Raw genomic sequence first — 23,172 nt, 5'->3', positions numbered from 1 at the left:
GGCCTGGTGATTACTGCTTACCTTTTAAAAAAAAAAAACAGTATTAGGACCTTCCAATCCTTTGAGCTTGCCTCTCAGTTATCTCAGGGTGAAATGTATCTCAGCTCCTTTTGCCCCCATTGTTCCGTATCCCTTGATACCCTTAACAAGAACACAGCCGTGATACCACTAAATAAAATGTGCTCCCGCAGGTCCCGCGAGCATTTGTGAATCTTGTGGAGATGCCAAATATCAACATCCTGCACCAGCTCTCTGGCAGGGCTACTGAACTGAGGTAAAAAATGTTCGGATTAAGCTCTTGTCATCAGTTTTTAATGAGAGTGCGAGACCTTGTAAAGACATGTTTGTGCTTGTTTCTCTTCAGGGGCTGGTGTGAGTGTCTGGTCAAACACCATAAATCAGCAGATATGTCCGCGCAGGCCATTAGCTGGGGCTACTGGGTAGGTACTTATCACCTCATACACATTTTATTTGCACAAAATAACTTCAGTTTTCAAGAAATTATACATGAATTGGCATCTTTACAATGTAAAGTTGTAGAGTATGGAAAACTGAATAAGACAACCCATGCTGATGTACAGCTTGAATTTAACATATGCACAGACACATTGACCCTGTACAACTTGGGTCAGCGATGGGAGGCGAGCGCCAGGTGGATTTATTCAGTATTTTCTTGCTAAGGTGAACATCTCATCCGGCATTCCCAGACTTCATTGCATTCCAGCGACCCTCGTTGGAACATATCGCTCCACGTGTGCATGTATATGTCTGTGCTTGTTTGTGCGTGTACACTCGTGTTGGTGTGTGTTTATGCATGCATGCGTAAGTGCAGGCATGTGTCCATGCCGTTGGGGTAGCATGTGGTTAGCACTGCAGACTCACGGAGCCAGAGAAACCGGGTTCAATTCCGGCCTTGGCCCTGTGTGGTCTTTGCACTTTCTCCTGGTGTCTGTGTGGGTTTCCTCCGGGTGCTCCGGTTTCCTCCCACCGTCCAAAGATTTGCAGGTTAGGTTAGATAGAGCGAGGGAGTGAGCCTAGGTAGGGTGCTCTTTCAGAGGGTCGGTGCCGACTCGATGGGCCAAATGGTCTCCTTCTGCACCGAAGGGATTCTATCTGTGAATGTGTGAGCGTATTTGCGTACATGCGAAATAAATCCACAATAACGCTTGACTTAGATCCAAACGTGAACTTCCTGAATTGGTGTAATGGACAGCAACAGACACAAGTGGAACTGGACATGACTCGGAGAGTAAATTAGAGGGGATTTAAAACTAAAGCTGCTATTCTGACCTTTGTAGTGTGTTTGTATCTATAGAAAGCCCTCCAGGAACTGGTGTATTCTGGGACCTATGACAAGAGCGATGATTTCACTGTGGTCTTGCAGCCCTTTCTTCGGAACATGGAACTACCTCTCACTGCAGTAAGTTTCTTAAAACCAAAACGGCTCAGTTGATTTTATGGAGAGCGGAGTGGGAGGGGGAGGTGTAAATCTGGAAAGGCGGGAATCCAGAGTTCCTGTCCAATTTAATGGCAGGATCTCATCAGAGGCCTTCTGTTACCTGCTCGACAGCCAGTCAAATTAACCAGCTGAGAGCCTGATTTAAATATGTTAATGCAATGTCCCACCTCTCCAAGGCTGAGCACACAAGTGGCATGGAGACCGGCACTCTGCACAGCGACAGGCTCTTACACAGTGGGATTGGGGAAGCAACCCCATTTTTACATTATTAACCTCCACCCCGGACCCTCTCTCACCCATCGTTTAAGAACGAGACCAGTCTCTTTTGGTTTGAAAGCTTTGCAACCTGATGGCTTTTGAAAAAAAAATGTGGTTCACGCAGAAGATATTTGTTCCATTGCGAGAGGCTGTTGTGAAGGCTACCGGCCTCATTCCAAGGTTGTTATCACCCAGGGTGCAGCCACAGGAAGCTTCTCTGCTTGTTGGTTTCTGGCCATGAGGCCAGGGTGAGTTGGTCTGAAGCAGCGAGGCTCATGGTAAACCCTGTTAATATCATGTTAAAAATCGCAGAGCCCACAAGTCAATTGAAAATATAGGAAGTGCTGGGCCGTAACCTCCGGGCTCCCCAGTATCGAATTGGGAGGGAGTGCCCCAAAGGTGTGCTGGGGTTCCCCCTTCAGATGCTCACAGATGCCTTGCACTGCATTGGGGAACCTGTGCAAATGCGATTGAAATCATAAACTACGGATGGTTCAGTGATGTTAACAGTTACCCAGAACAGGTTAGGAGGGTGAAAGCACCTCTCACCTCTGGATAACTATTGTACAGAACCCTCCTTCCCCCCCGCCATGAGATTGCCCCACAATCTCGACCCATACAAGATTCCCCGCACCCCATGGCTACCAACCCACTCCCCAACTTTTTCTCCCATGGGTCTCCCCCACCCCCTTGAACCCATCAGGGATTCCCCCTCCCCCACTCCCCAACTATTCCACATGGAATTCGCCCGCAACCCTGACTCCCCAGGGGTCTTGCATCACAACAGGACTGTCCCCCTAGTGGATTCCCTCCACCCATATGGGCTGAATAATAGGAAGCAGAGAGCAATGGTCAATAGATATTCTTCAGCCTGGAGAAAGTTTCGTATTGGTGTTCCCCATGGGTCAGTTTTGGGATCCTTGCTTTTCCTGATATGTATTCATGATTTGATCTTGGTGTGCAGTGTACAATTTCGAAGTTTGCGGATGACATACAACTTGGAAGCATTGTAAACTGTGAGGAGGACAGTGCAGAACTTCAAAAGTTGTTGGAGTGGGCGGATAGGTGGCAGATGAAGTTCAATGTGGAGTAGTGTGAGATAATGCATTTTGGCAGGAAGAATGTTGAATGACAACATAAAATAAAGGTACAATTAAAGGGGTGTAGGAGCAGAGGGACCTGGGTGTATTCTGTGCATTGACCATTAAAGGTAGCAGGACAGGTGGTGAGAGTAGTTAATAAAGCATATGGTATCCTGGGCTTTATTAATAGGAGCATGGAGTACAAGAGCAAGGAGGTTCTCCTGAACTTGTCCAAGACACTAGACCTCAGCTGGAATATTGTGCACAGTTCTGGGCACCTCACTATAAGAAGGATGTGGACACATTGGAGATGGTGCAGAAGAGGTTTACAGGAATGGTTTCAGGGATGAGAAACTTCAGTTATGAGGATAGATGGGAGAGGTTGGGACTGTTCTCCTTGGAGTGAAGAAGGCTAACAGGAGATTTGATAGAGATGTTCAAAATCATGAGGGGACTGGACAGAGTAGATAGGGAGAAACTGTTCCCGCTCGCGATTGAAATATGCACAGTGCATGATCACGCCAAAAATCGCTTTGCCCAGTACAAATCGGCTGAAAATGAGAAACTTGACTCCCACGAGGCAGAGTGTGTGCAGGCCATCTCCCGGATGCAGCGCCTCAGCATTGATGAAAGCGGCCATTTTGCGCGCTTTTCCCAGGGCCCCTCGCATGCGCGATGCGAACGGGATAACGAAGCGGCCGACACCCGCACTGCGCATGTGCGACGACGCGGGGAGCGTCAGGACGCCGACGTCATGACGTGCTCGAACTGCGGCAACGCCCACTTAAAGAAACACTGCCCTGCAAGGGGCAGGTGATGTTTAAACTGCGGGAAGCCTGGACACTATGCAGCCTTGTGCAGGTCTGCACCACCAGTCAGGGGCCAGCGATCCCAATTCCGACGACGGCACGTTCAGAGTGTGCAACAACGATAACTGGATTCTGATCCTGGCAGCACAACGGATCCAGAGGAAGAATGCCTGGACTCCGCCTACTGCGTGGGAATCATTACCAAATGTGAATATGCCACATCCAACTCATCACAAATTCAATCCATCCTCGCTGTGGATTCTGTGGACGAATGACGTGCGGTGATGCAGGTCAACCACTGCTCCATCCAGTTTAAGCTGGACACAGGTGCTTCTGCCAACCTCCTCTCACAGGCAGATTTCAAACGCATCAAGAAGCCCCCCAAGGTCCTTCCAGCAGCCTGCAGGCTCCTGGACTACAACGGAAATACCGTCACGGCACTGGGATACTGCCATCTACTCGTCTCCAACCGGAGCGCCCATGCATGGTTACGTTTTGAAATTGTCAAGCCAGACAGGGCATCCCTACTTGGCGCACATGCCTGCAAGCAGCTGAACCTCGTGTAGCGGGTTTGCACAACAACATCCTCCAATGTGGATCTTCAGGCCGGCATTGACGACATCCTCGCTCAGTATCCGGATGCTGCCATATCGATACAAGATTCTGCTACGACCTGATGCTAAGCCAGCGGTCCACACACCACACCGGGTCCCGGCTCTGCTGAGGGAGCGCCTGAAGGCACAGCTCAAGGATCTTCAGCAACAGGGCATCATTTCCAAGGTAACCGAACCGACTGACTGGGCCAGCTCGATGGTATGTGTTAGAAATCCTTGGAAGACCTGCGCATCTGCATTGATCCCAAGGATCTCAATAAGAATATAATGCCTGAACACTACCCCATCCCGAAGCTTGAGGAACTCACCAGTGAGATGGCACACGCACGTTTTTCACCAAGTTAGATGCATCACATGGATTTTGGCAAATCCAGCTGGATGAGTCCAGCAGAAGGCTCTGCACCTTCAACACACCGTTTGGCAGATACTGCTATAATCGCATGCCGTTTGGCATTGTCTCGGCATCGGAGATCTTCCATCGCATCATGGAGCAGATGATGGAGGGCATTGAAGGGGTTCGTGTGTATGTGGACGACAACATCATATGGTCCACGACCCCTGAAGAGCATGTTTCCCGTCTCCAGCAGGTATTCCGCCGTGTCCATGTCAATGGCCTGAAGCTGAACAGGTCCAAATGTTGCTTTGGCATGTCGACACTCAAGTTCCTAGGTGACCAGATCTCTCAGCAGGGCGTGCGCCTGGACACAGACAAGGTCAAGGCCATCAAAACCATGAAGGTCCCTGAAGACAAGAAGGCGGTGTTGCGCTTCCTGGGCATGGTCAGTTTTCTGGGCAAGTTCATCCCAAACCTGGCCTCACACACCACGGCCCTACGAAACCTGGTGAAAAAGTCCACTGCCTTTGAGTGGAAGGCAGCACATCAGACAGAGTGGTTGGAGCTGAAAGCCAAGCTCACCACTGCACCCGTCTTGACGTTTTTCGACCCAGACAGGGAATTGAAGATTTCGACAGATGCGAGCCAGGATGGCATCGGTGCGGTGCTGCTTCAACGTGATGACACTTCATCCTGGGCACCGGTAGCCTACGCATCGAGGGCCATGACGCCCACCCAAACAAGGTATGCGCAAATAGAGAAGGAATGCCTGGGTCTTCTCACTGGCATTCTCAAGTTTCACGACTATGTCTACGGCTTGCCGACATTCACTGTCGAGACGGATCATAGGCCTCTGGTCCACATTATCCACAAGGAGCTGAACGACATGACGCCTCGGTTGCAGCGCATCCTCCTCAAACTCAGAAGGTACGACTTTGACTTAGTGTACATGCCTGACAAGGAGCTCATCATCGCTGGTGCATTGTCCCGCTCCATTACATTGCCTAGTGAACCGCTGGAAATCATCCGGCAGATTGAATCACAGGTGCAGCTGAGTGCTAGCACCTCTGATGAGAAGCTGGTTCGTATCCACGAGGAGACAGCCAAAGACCCCCTCTTGCAGCGTGTCATGCACCACCTCACCAATGGCTGGCAGAAAGGGCAGTGCCCTCAATTTTACAATGTAAAGGACGACCTGACGGTGATTGATGGTATCCTCCTCAAGTTGGACCGGATTGTCATTCCACTCAGTCTCCAGAGCTTGGTGCTCCGCCAAATCCATGAGGGACACCTGGGCATCGAGAAGTGCAGACGCAGAGCCAGGCAGGCTGTCTACTGGCCCGGTATTAGCCAGGACATCTCGAACATGGTCCTCAACTGTGCGACCTGTCAACGCTTCCAGCCAGCGCAGAGCAAGGAGACGCTCCAGCAGCATGAAATCGAGACCTCCCCGTGGTCCAAGGTTGGCTTCGACCTCTTTCGTGTGAATAGTCGTGACTACGTGTTGATTATTGACTATTCCTCCAATTACCCTGAAGTCGTGAAGCTCTCAGACCTCACATCTTGGACCGTCATCAAGGCCTGTAAGGAGACGTTCTCCAGTCATGGTATCCCACTCACTGTCATGAGTGACAATGGCCCGTGCTTCTACAGCCACGAGTGGTCTATGTTTACCAAGTCAAACCATTTCAAACATGTCACTTCCAGCCCACACTACCCGCAGTCCAATGGGAAGATTGAGAAAGGGGTGCACATAGTGAAACAGCTCATCTGCAAGGCCGCGGATTCTGCTTCTGACATCTACCTCGCGCTGCTTGCGTACAGGGCGACCCCACTGTCCACTGGCATGTCGCCGGCTCAACTCCTGATGAACAGGACCTGCGGATGACACTTCCAGCCATACACTTGCCCAACCTGGATCACCTCCCGGTGCTGCAGAAGGTACAGCAGCTCCAAAACCAGCAAAAGCAGGGCTATGATGCTCATGCCACCGATTTGCCCGTGTTATCCCTGGCAGACACTGTCAGGATCAAGATACCGGATGGTGGCTGGTCTGCTCCAGCTGTTGTTGTTCGACAGGCTTCGCCCCACTCATATGTTGTACGTATGGCTGATGGTTCTGTTGTGCGACGAAACAGACGGGCACTGCGCAAAGTTGCCTGCCCACAACCGCTTTCTTCTCCGTTTCAGTCCATTATTTTGCCACCTCCTGATACCTCGAACTAAGATGCCACCAGTCAGGCTTCCATCCCACCTGTCAAGGCACTGTCGTCCCCACCACCATACCTCCAGCGGTCGATAAGGATCAGACGCAAGCCCCAGAGACTGGACTTATGAACATTTGTTTTGTTTGCGATGTTCTGTTTTCACACATTAGACAGCTGTCTTCACATGTAAATACGTTCACATAGACCACCGCTTGTAAATATGTTAATATATGCCACCACATGTAAGTACGTTCCCATGTGTCAACAAAACATTAAAAAAAGGGGAGATGTCATGATATGCAGACATACAGATAATGATATACAGACAGGATCAGACAGGCAGCTAATGAACACAGAGAACAAGCCATGACCAATGAGCAGACAGGACACTCAGGGGTGGTATCTCACTATAAAAGGCACGAGGCACTCACACTCCGCCTCTTTCCACTGATGAACATCTACAGAGTGAGTCAGGGTGTATGTACAGTATCATACCTCCAGCACGTGGCTAAGAGCTAGTCTGGTTCAGTCAGACAGAGTAACCTCACTTAGGTTAGCGGAGAGTCGAACTCATAGAGAACTGTGCTAACTGTGCTTCTAGCTCAATAAATCAGATTGAACTAACTTCAAGGTATGGAGTATCTTTTGGTTAAAGCTGCATCCAGTTGAAGCCTGTGTTATCCCAGAGTAAATAACACATCAGATTGTACATATTGAAACCACAGTGCACCAGGCAGTGAGGATTGGGAGGAATCCGAGAGCAATCAAAGGGTTCAAATATTTCATATATGGAATAATAGATATCTAGGAGAGATTACAGACTGGAATCTAATCGAGGGGTTCAGATGGCTTATATATAGAATAATGGGTATCTGGGAGTGATTACAGACTGGAATCTAATCGAGTTCAGATGGTTTATATATAGAATAATGGGTATCTGGGAGTGATTACAGACTGGAATCTAATCGAGGGGTTCAGATGGTTTATATATAGAATAATGGATACCTGGGAGTGATTACAGACTGGAATCGAATCGAGGGGTTCAGATGGTTAATATATAGAATAATGGATACCGGGGAGTGATTACAGACTAGAATCTAATCGAGGGGCTCAGATGGTTTATATATAGAATAATGGATACCTGGGAGTGATTACAGACTGGAATCTAATCGAGGGGTTCAGATGGTTTATATATAAAATAATGGATACCATAGAGTGATCACAGACTGGAATCTAATCAAGGGGTTCAGATGGTTTATATATAGAATAATGGATAACATAGAGTGATCACAGACTGGAATCTAATCGAGGGGTTCAGGTGGTTTTATATAGAATAATGGATGTCTGGGGGTGAATACAGACTGGAATCTAATCGAAAGGTTCAGATGATTTATATATAGAATAATGGATACCTGGGAGTGATTACAGACTGGAATCTAATCGAGGGGTTCAGATGGTTTATATATAGAATAATGGATACCTGGGAGTGATTACAGACTGGAATCGAATCGAGGGGTTCAGATGGTTTATATAAAGAATAATGGATACCTGGGAGTGATTACAGACTGGAATCTAATCGAGGGTTTCAGATTTTTTATATATAGAATAATGGATACCTGGGAGTGATTACAAACTGGAATCTAATCGACGGGTTCAGATGGTTTATATATAGAATAATGGATACCTGGGAGTGATTACAGACTGGAATCTAATCGAGGGGTTCAGATGGTTTATATATAGAATAATGGATACCTGGGAGTGATTACAGACTGGAATCTAATCGAGGGGTTCAGATGATTTATATATAGAATAATGGATACCATAGAGTGATCACAGACTGGAATCTAATCGAGGGGTTCAGATGGTCTATATATAGAATAATGGATACCATAGAGTGATCACAGACTGGAATCTAATCGAGGGGTTCAGGTGGTTTGATATAGAATAATGGATGTCTGGGAGTGAATACAGACTGGAATCTAATCGAAGGGTTTAGATCGTTTATATATAGAATAGTGGATGTCTGGGAGTGAATGCAGACTGGAATCTAATCGAGAAGTTCAGATGGTTTATATATAGAATAATGAATACCTGGGAGTGATTACAGACTGGACTCTAATCGAGGGGTTCAGATAGTTTATCTCTAGAATAATGGATACCTGGGAGTGATTACACACAGGAATCTAATCGAGGGGTTCAGATGGTTCATATATAGAATAATGAATGTCTGGGAGTGAATACAGACTGGAATCTAATCGAGAGGTTCAGATGGTTTATATATAGAATAATGGATACCTGGGAGTGATTACAGACTGGAATCGAATCGAGGGGTTCAGATGGTTAATATATAGAATAATGGATACCGGGGAGTGATTACAGACTGGAATCTAATCGAGGGGCTCAGATGGTTTATATATAGAATAATGGATACCTGGGAGTGATTACAGACTGGAATCTAATCGAGGGGTTCAGATGGTTTATATATAAAATAATGGATACCATAGAGTGATCACAGACTGGAATCTAATCGAGGGGTTCAGATGGTTTATATATAGAATAATGGATAACATAGAGTGATCACAGACTGGAATCTAATCGAGGGGTTCAGGTGGTTTTATATAGAATAATGGATGTCTGGGGGTGAATACAGACTGGAATCTAATCGAAAGGTTCAGATGATTTATATATAGAATAATGGATACCTGGGAGTGATTACAGACTGGAATCTAATCGAGGGGTTCAGATGGTTTATATATAGAATAATGGATACCTGGGAGTGATTACAGACTGGAATCGAATCGAGGGGTTCAGATGGTTTATATAAAGAATAATGGATACCTGGGAGTGATTACAGACTGGAATCTAATCGAGGGGTTCAGATTTTTTATATATAGAATAATGGATACCTGGGAGTGATTACAAACTGGAATCTAATCGACGGGTTCAGATGGTTAATATATAGAATAATGGATACCTGGGAGTGATTACAGACTGGAATCTAATCGAGGGGTTCAGATGGTTTATATATAGAATAATGGATACCTGGGAGTGATTACAGACTGGAATCTAATCGAGGGGTTCAGATGGTTTATATATAGAATAATGGATACCTGGGAGTGATTACAAACTGGAATCTAATCGAGGGGTTCAGATGATTTATATATTGAATAATGGATACCATAGAGTGATCACAGACTGGAATCTAATCGAGGGGTTCAGATGGTTTATATATAGAATAATGGATACCTGGGAGTGATTACAGACTGGAATCTAATCGAGGGGTTCAGATGATTTATATATAGAATAATGGATACCATAGAGTGATCACAGACTGGAATCTAATCGAGGGGTTCAGATGGTTTATATATAGAATAATGGATACCATAGAGTGATCACAGACTGGAACCTAATCGAGGGGTTCAGGTGGTTTGATATAGAATAATGGATGTCTGGGAGTGAATACAGACTGGAATCTAATCGAAGGGTTTAGATCGTTTATATATAGAATAATGGATGTCTGGGAGTGAATACAGACTGGAATCTAATCGAGAAGTTCAGATGGTTTATATATAGAATAATGAATACCTGGGAGTGATTACAGACTGGACTCTAATCGAGGGGTTCAGATAGTTTATCTCTAGAATAATGGATACCTGGGAGTGATTACACACAGGAATCTAATCGAGGGGTTCAGATGGTTCATATATAGAATAATTAATGTCTGGGAGTGAATACAGACTGGAATCTAATCGAGAGGTTCAGATGGTTAATATATAGAATAATGGATACCGGGGGGTGATTACAGACTGGAATCTAATCGAGGGGCTCAGATGGTTTATATATAGAATAATGGATACCTGGGAGTGATTACAGACTGGAATCTAATCGAGGGGTTCAGTTGGTTTATATATAGAATAATGGATACCTTGGAGTGATTACAGACTGGAATCTAATCGAGGGGTTCAGATGATTTATATATAGAATAATGGATACCTGGGAGTGATACCTTTGATCCCATTCACCCCAAATGCTATATCTAGTCGCCTTTTGAATATATTCAATGTTTTAGCATCAACTACATCCTGTGGTAATGAATTCCACAGGTTCGCCACTCTTTGTGTGAAGAAATGTCTCCTTAACTCTGTCTGAAATGGCTTCCCCTGAATCCTCAGGCTGTGACCCCCTGGTTCTGGACACACCCATCATTGGGAACATCTTCCCTGCATCTACACTATCTAGTCCTGTTAGAATTTTATAAGTCTCTATGAGATCCCCCCTCATCCTTCTGAACTCCAGCGAGAACAATCCCAACCTAGTCAATCTCTCCTCATATGACAGTACCGCCATCCCTGGAATCAGTCTGGTAAACCTTCGCTGCACTCCCTCGAGAGTAAGAACATTCTTCCTCAGAAAAGGAGATCAAATCTGCAAACAATATTCTAGGTGTGGCCGCACCAAAACCCTTTATAATTGCAGCAACACATCCCTGCTTCTGTACTTGAAACCTCTCGCAATGAAGGCCAACATACCATTAGCCTTCTTTACCGCCTGCTGCACCTACATGCTTACCTTCAGCGACTGGTGCACAAGGACACCCAGGTCCCACTGCACACTCCCCTCTCCCAATTTACAACCATTCAGGTAGTAATCTGCCTTCCTGTTTTTGCTTCCAAAGTGAATAACCTCGCACTTATCCAAATTATACTGCATCTGCCATTGATTTGCCCACTCGCCCAACCTCTCCAGATCATGCTGTAAGATCTCTGCATCCTCGTCACAATTCATCCTCCCACCCAACTTGGTATCATCTCCAAACTTTGAGATGTTACATTTTATTCCCTCATCCAAATCATTAATCTATATTGTGAATAGCTGGGTTCCCAGCACCGATCCCTGTGTCCCCACTAGTTGCTGCCTGCCAATTTGAAAAGGATCCATTAATCCCTGTTCTTTGTTTATTCTCTGCCAACCAGTTTTCTATCCACCTCAATACATTTCCCCCAATCCCATACCTGGGAATGATTACAGACTTGACTAAATTGATGGGTTCAAATGGTTTATTCCTGTACGTCCGACCTAGTGTACTGCTTGTTTATTCTGTGAGGGACTATTGTGAACACATTTGTTTTCTGTCTATTATTCCTTGCAGGATGGTAAACCCAATCTCAGCTGCTTCACACAGGACGGTTTCCATTTCAGTGCCCATGGACATGCTGTGTTAGCCAGAGAACTTTGGAATAACATGGTGCGTGAGACTTCTTTTTATTTTCCATTCATCTGTAGCTATCTTGTCACTTGTCCTGTATTAGTACGCGCTTCAGCATCGGGGTGCGGAGAATTCAGCCCCTGGATTGTAACTTGGAATTGGACAGAATTATATAGAATTACCACCTCATCCTTCCTATCCCTCCTGATTCTCACTTAAATTCAAACCTGTAATCACTCTGATGTATCTGTTATTCGGCGCTATTGGGCTATGGGAGCGACTTTTCACAACCTTATTGTTGTATAAAAACCTCTCTGGCTGTTATGTCAGATAGACCTATGTGATACACAGATGTTTGGATATGGGGAATTAAGGGATATGGGGAGTGGACGGGAACCCAAGTGCGGCCATGATCGTATTGAGTGGAAGAGCAGGCTCGATGGGCCTTGAGGACATACTCTCACTTTTATTTCTTGTATGTCGTTTGAAATTTTAATCTATTTGAACTACTCGATAGTTTGACACAAAAGTAAAATAACTTGGATGGTGGAAAGCTGAAATATGAGCCAACGGGAATTATAGAATTATAGAATTTACAGTGCAGAAGGAGGCCATTCGGCCCATCGAGTCTGCACCGGCTCTTGGAAAGAGCAGCCTACCCAAGGTTAACACCATCCACCCTATCCCCATAACCCAGTAACCCCACCCAACACTAAGGGCAATTTTGGACACTAAGGGCAATTTATCATGGCCAATCACCTAACCTGCACATCTTTGGACTGTGGGAGGAAACCGGAGCACCCGGAGGAAACCCACGCACACACGAGCAGGATGTGCAGTCTCCGCACAGACAGTGACCCAAGCCGGAATCGAACCTGGGACCCTGGAGCTGTGAAGCAATTGTGCTAACCACTATGCTACCGTGCTGGAAATGCTGCAGATGCCCAGCAGGGCTGGCAGGATCCAGAGGAAGAGGAAATAATTCATGTTTCAAGCTTTTCCTCAAAATTGGAAAAAGTTAGAGATGTAACAGGCTATAAAAAGTCAGGGAAAGGAAGGAGAAGGAGGTAGGAAAGAATGGAAGGGAAGGTCTGTGATCAGATAGACGGCAGGTGAGATTGGATGATCCTGCAAGGGGAATCAGACATTTTAACACCTACCCTGTCAAGTGTTACCATCGTGTAGTGTGGTTTACCTTGCACATCTCTCTCATGGATATGATTCTTCATTTCCCTTCTTTGTCTGACAAAATAAAAATAAAACAAGCGACAAAGATCTGTAGAGTAGTATTGAGGTAGTATTCAGGTAGTATTGAGGAAGCAGGCGGGCTGCAGAATGACTTGGACAGGCTAGGAGAGTGGGCAACGAAGTGACAGATGGAATACAATGTGGAAAAGTGTGAGGTTATGCACTATGGGAGGAGGAATGGAGGCATAGACTATTTTCTAAATGGGAAGATGCTTAGGAAATCAGAAGCACAAAGGGACTTGGGAGTCTTTGTTCACGATTCTCTTAAGGTTAACGTGCAGGTTCAGTCGGCAGTTAAGAGGGCAAATGCAATGTTAGCATTCACGTTGAGAGGGCTAGAATACAAGAGCAGGGATGTACTTCTGAGGCTGTACAAGGCTCTGGTCAGACCCCATTTGGAGTATTGTGAGCAGTTTTGGGCCCCATATCTACGGAAGGATGTGCTGGCCTTGGAAAGGGTCCAGAGGAGGTTCACAAGAATGATCCCTGGAATGAAGAGCTTGTCATAAGAGGAACGGTTGAGGACTCTGGGTCTGTACTCGGAGTTTAGAAGGATGAGGGGGATCTTATTGAAACTTACAGGAAACTGCGAGACCTGGATAGAGTGGACATGGAGAGGATGTTTCCACATGTAGGAAAAACTAGAAGCAGAGGACACCATCTCAGACTAAAGGGACAAATCTTTAAAACAGAGATGAGGAGGAATTTCTTCAGTCAGAGGGTGGTGAATCTGTGGAACTCTTTGCCGCAGAAGGCTGTGGAGGCCAAATCATTGAGTGTCTTTAAGACAGAGATAGATAAGTTTTTGATTAATAAGGGGATCAGGGGTTATGGGGAGAAGGCAGGAGAATGGGGATGAGAAAAATATCAGTCATGATTAAATGGCGGAGCAGACTCGATGGGCCGAGTGGCCTAATTCTGCTCCTATGTCTTATGGGCTTATGACAGCACATCCCCTCTCAGTCAAGATGAGCTGACCTTTTTTTGGGTAACTCTAATAGATCCTGTACTCCTTAGCACCACTGGAAAGTACAGCTTATTCACCCATTCCGAGGTGTTCTGTAAACCTGTGTTTTTCAAGCATTTTATCCCCGGGACCCACTTTTACCAACCAGCCGATCTTTAAGAGCCACGCCAGCTGACCTTCACGACCCATGCCCCCACGCCGGCCAACCTTCGTGACCCATACTGGCTGACCTTCGTGACCCATACTGGCTGACCTTCGTGACCCATACTGGCTGACCTTCGTGACCCATACTGGCTGACCTTCGTGACCCATGCCAGCTGGCCTTCGCGATCCACCACTTTCATTTACCTTAAATGCGACTTGTGATCCTGCTGGTCCTCACGATCTCACTTGCTTTATCATTCAAGGACTTCAGCTGATGATTTAAGTTCTCGCTGCATCCTTTGAAAAAAAATCAAACAATCAAAATCCTCAAACTCGCCATGCTTAGCCTTCAAATGCCTTTGAAGTTTTGAGGGATTTAAACCTTCATTTGTTGGTACTTCTCTGCATACAACACCTGGGATTTGGTTCCTAGTTTGCATTGGCAATTAACAAAGCCCTACCAGAAGAAACCATCTTTATACTGCTTTGTTTCGATTTCAGTTTTTTCTTAGTAGGCTATTCACCGGAGACCCTTGACCTCGATATACAGCTTGCACCAACACTGCTTTTTCCTGCTGTTGTCTCCCCTGAACAGCTCTCTCCAGCAGATTCAGTTGTGAGATCCTGGCCTATTTGTGTCTCTGGCATTCTCTTCCTTATTACAAAACGATCCATCTTCAGTTATTCAACGGTTCTGTTGCTTGCTCGCATCTAGAATATGGAGGAACAAATCCCGATCGTACAGGGCGTGAGACATCAGTGTACATGCCGGGTGTGTGACCTGCTCTCTGCTGCCACTTGTGGTGGGAAGATTGCATCGTTCGTATTTAAAACCCGGTCGCAGCCGGCATTCCCAACTTAAAAGCCGGTTGCCGCCGGTATTCTTAAAAGCCGATTGCGGCCATTGGCCGCTTCTCCCACGATCGGGAATGCTGGGACAGATTACTCCGCGACCGATTGCTCTGTGACCCTCTCGACACCAGCCCATGACTCACCTGCGGGTCGCGACCTGCAGTTTGAAAAACCCTGCTGTAAACAATGCTGTTTAAAAGCAAAGAACCAAAAGGTGTCGAGTACAGATCGGGAATTTTTGCCTAGTTACTGGCACAGCTTTTGTTGTAGTTCACAATATGTCATCATCAACACATTGGGACTGATCTGAAATCCTGAATATTTTGGGTTCATTGACCTTTTAGCATTGCTGTTTCCAGAGACAAGAAAGCAACGCAGTCACCACAAAGGTCATAGCTGAGCTGCAATGTTCAGATGAGATAAAGTATCGTTGATGAAATGTTTATTTTTCTGCTCCGTTCATGTAGTGTTTATTTCTCAATAAGTAATGAGAAAGAGAGATGAAATTTGTTCAGGTCAGACCTTACATTCCTTGGGTGTTCCAATCTTTTCTAATTTAAAAACAGAATGATAAGGAGATTTCTGCTGATACAGTTCTGCTGGGTATTGAAGAGCAGATTGGGTAGATCACGCACATCAAACTCAGTCGGAATTCTGTCCTTATTCTGGGGCCAATTGAAATCTGTTAAGTGATGAACTTTTTACGTCATTAAGTGGAAATGATTTATTGTTTATATTTTTAACACAAAAGGCCAGATAAGAACTGGAGAATTGCAAATATTATGCCCTTGTTCAAAATAATAAGAATCTTTATTAATGTCACAAGTAGGCTTACATTAACACTGCAATGAAGTTACTGTGAAAAGATCCTAGTCGCCACACTCCAGTGCCTGTTCGGGTACACAGAGGGAGAATTCAGAATGCCCAATTCACCTAACAAGCATGTCTTTCGGAACTTGTGGGACAAAACCCCCGCAAATACGGGGAGAGCGTGCAGACTCCGCATAGACAGTGACCCAAGCCGGGAATCAAATCCAGGTCCCTGGCGCTGTGAAGCAACAGTGCTAACCACTGTGATACCATGCTGCCCATTAAACAGTTGTAAGGATAAGCCCAGCAATTACAGACTTAATCAGTTTAACTGAGTGGTGGGTGGGGAAACTAAAGAAACAGTTATTCAGGATGGAATCAATAGTCATGTGGAAACATAAGACCATAAGAATGAGGAGCAGGAGCAGGAGTAGGCCATCTGGCCCCTCGAGTCTGCTCCACCATTCAATAAGATCATGGCTGATCTTATGGGTTAATTAGGAAGAGCTGGCATGGATTTCTTTAGGGATGTTCATGTTTAACTAACTTGCTGGAGTTTTTTTGAAGGAGGAAACAGAAACAATTGATGAGGGTAGTGATGTTGATGTAATGTACATAGACTTGCAGAAGACATTTGATACAGTGCTGCACAACAGACTTGTAAAATGTTTTATAGTTCCTGGAAAAAAAGGGGTACAGTAGCAACATGGGATACAAAACTGGCTGAATAATAGGAAACAGTAACAGTCGATGGATATTTTTCAGGCTGCAGGAAGGTTTGGCGTGGGGTTCCCCAGGGTTCAGTATTGGGACCCTTGCTTTTCCTGATATAAATTAATGATCAAAATCTTGGTGTGCGGGGAAAATGTCAACATTTTTGGGATCACACAAAGCTTGGAAGCATTGTAAACTGTGAAGAGGACAGAGTAGAATTTCAGAAGTTTGTGGGGTGGGCAGATAGGTAACAGATGAAGTTTAATGTGGGGAAGTGTGAGGTGATTCATTTTGGTAGTAAGAACATGGGGAGACAGTGTCAAAGAAGGGGTAAAATTCTTAGGTAAAAGGAGTGCAGGAGCATATGTGCATAGATCATTGAAGGTGGCAGAAGAGGTAGAGATAGCTATTAATAAAGCATATGGTATTTGGGGCTTTATTAATAGGAGCACAGAGTACAAGAACAAGGAGGTTATGCTGAACTCATAGTAGGCAGTAGTAATAATAATTCAACCTCAGCGGGAGTATTGTGCACAGTTCTGGGTGCCACACTATAGGAAGGATGTGACTGCATTGGAGAGAGAGCTGAAGAGGTTTACAAGAATGGTTCCAGGGATGAGAAGCTTCAGTGATGAGAATAGATTGGAGAGGTTGGGACTGTTCCCCTTGGAGAGAGGAGATTTGATAGAGATGTTCAAAATCATGAGGGGCCGGACAAAGTAGACAAGAAGAAACAGTTCCCACTCGTAAAAAGGATCAAGAATGAGAGGGCACGGATTTAAAGTTATTTATAAAAGAAGCAAACGTGTTGATCGGGTCTGGAATGCACTGCCCGGAAGATGGAGGCCTGATGCCTCAAAGACAGGGATCCAGGGATGAAAGGCTGCAACCCCCTCTGATGTTTCCCTTCCATCTTCAATCTCCCTAATGCTTTAGGGCCTCTTTATTTCAAGAATTCTATGGAAACAAGTGAGGGCGCTCTCATACCTGTGCTCACCTGTCTGGGTCTGAGCACCCATTTCTCCCAATGCTGGCTCTCTGATTTACAAGAGTGGAGGTGGCTAATTAGGCAGCAGCCTCCTGAAAGGCCGCACCCGTGGGTGAGCTGATGGCATAGGCAGGCTCAAGATCCCCACATGGGCCCAACATTGGGGTCCCATGGATGAGCTGCACCTCAGATTCTATTTTCTACCTTTGCCCCATATTCCTTGATACCCTTACTTAACAAACACCTATTGATCCCTAATTGTCACAGAAATCCACTGTCTTGTGGTTGGGATAGTTCCGGATGTTGACTACTCTTTGTGAGACAGCGTTTCCTGAATTACCTCGCTCTAATTTTAAGATGAAGTCCTCTTGTTTTGTTTCTGCCGCTGGAGAAAACAGGTTTTTCTATATCTACCCTACTAAACCTGCTTAAACCCCATGGCCAGATTCCCGCTCAGTCTCCGATGTAATGAAATGAAATGAAAATCGCTTATTGGCACAAGTAGGCTTCAAATTGAGGACACAGTGCAGAGGTTCATCCCAAAGAAAAGAAAGGTTATCAGAGGGGGGATTAGGCAGCCATGGCTGACAAAGGAAGTTAGGGAATGCATCAAAGCAAAAGAGAAAGCCTATAATGTGGCAAAGAGTAGTGGGAAGTCAGAAGATTGGGAAGGCTACAAAAACAAACAGAGGATAATAAAGAGAGAAATAAGGAAAGAGAGGATCAAATATGAAGGTAGGCTAGCCAGTAACATTAGGAATGATAGTAAAAGTTTCTTTAAATACATTAAAAACAAACGGGAGGCAAAAGTTGACATTGGGCCGCTCCAAAATGACGCTGGTAATTTTGTGATGGGAGACGAGGAAATAGCTGAGGAACTAAATAAGTACTTTGCGTCAGTCTTTACAGTAGAAGACATGAGTAATATCCCACCAATTCCAGAGAATCAGGGGGCAGAGTTGAATATGGTAGCCATCACAAAGGAGAAAGTGCTAGAGAAACTAAGAGGTCTAACAATTGATAAATCTCCGGGCCCAGATGGACTACATCCTAGAGTTCTAAAGGAGATAGCTGAAGAAATAGTGGAGGCGTTAGTTATGATCTTTCAAAAGTCACTGGAGTCCGGGAAAGTCCCAGAGGATTGGAAAATCGCTGTTGTAACCCCCTGTTCAAGAAGGGAACAAGGAAAAAGATGGAAAATTATAGGCCAATTAGCCTAACCTCGGTTGTTGGCAAGATTCTAGAATCCATTGTTAAGGATGAGATTTCTAAATTCTTGGAAGTGCAGGGTCAGATTAGGACAAGTCAGCATGGATTTAGTAAGGGGAGGTCGTGCCTGACAAACCTGTTAGAGTTCTTTGAAGAGATAACAAATAGGTTAGACCAAGGAGAGCCAATGGATGTTATCTATCTTGACTTCCAAAAGGCCTTTGATAAGGTGCCTCACGGGAGACTGCTGAGTAAAATAAGGGCCCATGGTATTCGAGGCAAGGTACTAACATGGATTGACGATTGGCTGTCAGGCAGAAGGCAGAGAGTTGGGATAAAAGGTTCTTTTTCGGAATGGCAACCGGTGACGAGTGGTGTCCCGCAGGGTTCAGTGTTGGGGCCACAGCTGTTCTCTTTATATATTAATGATCTAGATGACGGGACTGGGGGCATTCTGGCTAAGTTTGCCGATGATACAAAGATAGGTGGAGGGGCAGGTAGTATGGAGGAGGTGGGGAGGCTGCAGAAAGATTTAGACAGTTTAGGAGAGTGGTCCAAGAAATGGCTGATGAAATTCAACGTGGGCATGTGCGAGGTCTTGCACTTTAGAAAAAAGAATAGAGGCATGGACTATTTTCTAAACGGTGACAAAATTCATAATGCTGAAGTGCAAAGTGACTTGGGAGTCCTAGTCCAGGATTCTCTAAAGGTAAATTTGCAGGTTGAGTCCGTAATTAATAAAGCAAATGCAATGTTGTCATTCATCTCAAGAGGCTTGGAATATAAAAGCAGGGATGTACTTCTGAAGCTTTATAAAGCATTAGTTAGGCCCCATTTAGAATACTGTGAGCAATTTTGGGCCCCACACCTCAGGAAGGACATACTGGCACTGGAGAGGGTCCAGCGGAGATTCACACGGATGATCCCAGGAATGGTAGGCCTAACATACGATGAACGTCTGAGGATCCTGGGATTATATTCATTGGAGTTTAGGAGGTTGAGGGGAGATCTAATAGAAACTTACAAGATAATGAATGGCTTAGATAGGGTGGATGTAGGGAAGTTGTTTCCATTAGCAGGGGAGTCTAGGACCCGGGGGCACAGCCTTAGAATAAAAGGGAGTCACTTTAGAACAAAGGTGAGGAGAAATTTCTTCAGCCAGAGAGTGGTGGGTCTGTGGAATTCATTGCCACAGAGGGCGGTGGAGGCCAGGACATTGAGTGTCTTTAAGACAGAAGTTGATAAATTCTTGATTTCTCGAGGAATTAAGGGCTATGGAGAGAGAGCGGGTAAATGGAGTTGAAATCAGCCATGATTGAATGGCGGAGTGGACTCGATGGGCCGAATGGCCTTACTTCCGCTCCTATGTCTTATGGTCTTAAATGAAGTTACTGTGAAAAGCCCCTAGTTGCCACATTCCTGCACCTGTTCGGGGAGGCTGGTACGGGAATTGAACCCTGCTGCTGGCCTGCCTTGGTCTGCTTTCAAAGCCAGCTATTTAGCCCTGTGCTAAACGTATATGAGACCAATTTATTTCTTATCGATCTGTTCTCGCTAAAATAAAAGCAAAATACCGCGGATGTTGGAAATCTGAAATGAAATAGGGAAGAGCTGGAAAAGCCCCAGCAGGTCTGTCAGCATCTGTGAAAAGAGAAACCGAGTTAATGTTTCGAGTCCGTATTCTCTTCTTCAGAACAAAGTTTTTATGGTTGAATTTTGTTTTTATCTCTGTACTTACTCGCTGCTGTCCGAACTGTCAGCTTTTAGCCATAAGCCCTTCGTCAACAACATCCTGGTTTCGATTTTTGAAGTTACAATTTTGGAATTGAAATCTGAGAAATATTTATTGATGCTGTAGATAAGTATCCATCGCAGCCTTCAAATAATGCAGTAATTCAGTATTGAAAGAGGCCCTTCAGCCCATTGTAACTATACCGGCCGTCTGAAAGAGCTTTAAAACACATACAAGGGCCAACTCCACAGTTTCTTGAAAATTGCTGCAGTGTTGCCACGTGCAAGGAAGTTTTGTTGGCTGGGGAGTACGGAAGAAAACTGATTCAGCAAGATCGCTCATTTTAATAACTCTCTGATGTGCCTTGCGTGATTTCCACAAGTTCAGTACGGGTAAGAATGGGGGGAAGGTAATGACGGGCAGTGTTACAGCTGAAAGTGGATGGGGCGGGGTGAGGGGCTCAGAAGTTTATTAAAGGGCTGCTGCGCTTTGACAATGGGATCGGTTTTGATCGCTCCGCCCCCATAGGCATAAGTGTCACTGTGGATCGGAATGTCCATTTCCTTTCTAACCTCAGATCGGGAGAGGTGCCTACCAAGCCGCTCGCTGATCGATACATCACCAATTTATCCAGCCGGCGGTGAACGTTAGAATCTACCCTGTCTGACGCCCCAATATTGGAATCTAGCTACTGTCTGGGGGCACCAACCCTTTCAATGAGAAGACTTTTGGACATCTTTTGGAAAGGGGTGTGCAGACCATTGCTGGTAATGAAATCAAGGGTTAGACAACCAAAACAGATAAATGGATTTACGGTGGAACTCAGCCATGATCTAATTGAATGGCAGAATAGGCTCATATGGTCTAATCTGATGTTCCTTCCTATGTATCTGTGACGGAGGGACAATCGGAAATCCTCTTCATCCAATTGCGAAGTAGGAGGTGGTAGGTGTTTTCTGAGGAAGCGACTGTTGCCTGCCATGTCCATGGGATATAGAAACAGATGGCTAAGGCATTCTTTATCAGCAGGAAGAGTTAAGGAATTTGGCCAGAAAGTAGATGGGAGAGGAAGGGTATTTCTGTTTTGGACAGTGAGTTGTTGTTGCAATCTGGAATGCACTGTCTGAAAAGATGGCGGGAGCAGACCCACTGTTCCCTAGGGAATTAGACATGCCCCTGAAATAAATTACTACAGGGAAAGAGTGAGACTAATTTGATGGCTCGTTCAAAGAACCAGGATAATCTCAATGGGCTGAATGGACTCGTGTGTTAAATCATTCTATTCTTCTTCTCAATGATCAATTTGCCTTCACGCTACTGAGGTCAATTAAAGCTATGCTAATTGTGAGCAAGCTGGGAGGCACTGTGCCTCAATTGTAGTGCAGTGCCAGTACCTGATCTTCTGTGTGACATGATAGCACAGAATCAATCCCTGTGGCCCTGAATGCCTGCATGTTGACCCAACCCGAGTTTCTTAGTTGGGGTACATGGTCTTTTCGCATCCCACTGCACTGTGCCAGAGGTGTTGTAGGTGTCAATTTTTGACCACAAGACCATAAGATGTAGGAGCAGAAATAGGCCATTTGGCCCATCGAGTCTGCTTCACCATTCAATGAAATCATGACTGATCTGATCTGATAATCCTCAACTCCACTTTTCCGCCTTATCCCCATAACCTTTGATTCCCTTACTGATTAAAAATCTGTCTGTTGCACATAGCAACAGGAGAGATGGGTCAGCAGCAGGTCGGGTTTGCTGAATCATTCGATCAATTAACCTGTTTGTATCTCTGTAACTTCAGATAAGCTAAGATTGCAATCTTAACCAAAGATAACCACAAATCAGGTTCATTTCAAGGTCTCAAAGTATCTTTGAAGGAGTGAAATGCTTTGCGTGCCTTCCTCATAGACAGGTCCCTATCAATAATGAACCCTACATTTATGATATTGTGCATTTTGCAATATTTTCGAATTCAGACTGGCTCTTGTCAAGGTTAGAGTCTGTGCTGTTACTAACACTGCAACATGTGAAACACTGAACCTCAATCTCTGTCTTCTTTCCTTCACAGCTACAACCCAATGACAATATAAGTCAAGTCCTCGAGTGCACAGCAATGATTCCTCAGTTGCATTGTCCAACCCAGGTATGATCAGACTGCACTCCGACCATACACGTCACTCCACGCTAAGGGGAGGACGAGGCAACCAGGGCTGATGAGGGAAGTCAAGGATAGCATGAAAGCAAAGGAAAAAGCATACAATGTGGCGAAGATTAATGGGAAACCAGAGGATTGGGAAACCTTTAAAAGCAAGCAGAAGAGAACTAAAAAAGCAATAAGGGTGGAGAACAAAGAACAACAAAGAACAAAGAAATGTACAGCACAGGAACAGGCCCTTCGGCCCTCCAAGCCCGTGCCGACCATGCTGCCCGACTAAACTACAATCTTCTACACTTCCTGGGTCCGTATCCCTCTATTCCCATCCTATTCATGTATTTGTCAAGATGCCCCTTAAATGTCACTATCGTCCCTGCTTCCACC

General features: G+C 45.3%; 1 protein-coding gene across 1 annotated transcript in view; it reads left to right on the top strand.

The window, feature by feature from the left end:
* plb1 (phospholipase B1) overlaps positions 1–23,172 on the top strand; it is a 288,667-nt gene that overhangs the window by 43,676 nt on the left and 221,819 nt on the right. The window contains exons 11-15 of the mRNA XM_072500134.1: positions 192–274; positions 365–440; positions 1,316–1,420; positions 11,913–12,008; positions 22,702–22,776. Of these exons, the coding sequence (XP_072356235.1) occupies positions 192–274; positions 365–440; positions 1,316–1,420; positions 11,913–12,008; positions 22,702–22,776 (435 nt within the window). The remainder of the gene's footprint in view (positions 1–191; positions 275–364; positions 441–1,315; positions 1,421–11,912; positions 12,009–22,701; positions 22,777–23,172) is intronic.

The sequence above is a fragment of the Scyliorhinus torazame genome, chromosome 4 (assembly GCF_047496885.1).
Source record: "Scyliorhinus torazame isolate Kashiwa2021f chromosome 4, sScyTor2.1, whole genome shotgun sequence".
Classification (NCBI taxonomy): Eukaryota; Metazoa; Chordata; class Chondrichthyes; order Carcharhiniformes; family Scyliorhinidae; genus Scyliorhinus; species Scyliorhinus torazame.
This window is presented reverse-complemented; position numbering and strand designations above follow the sequence as displayed.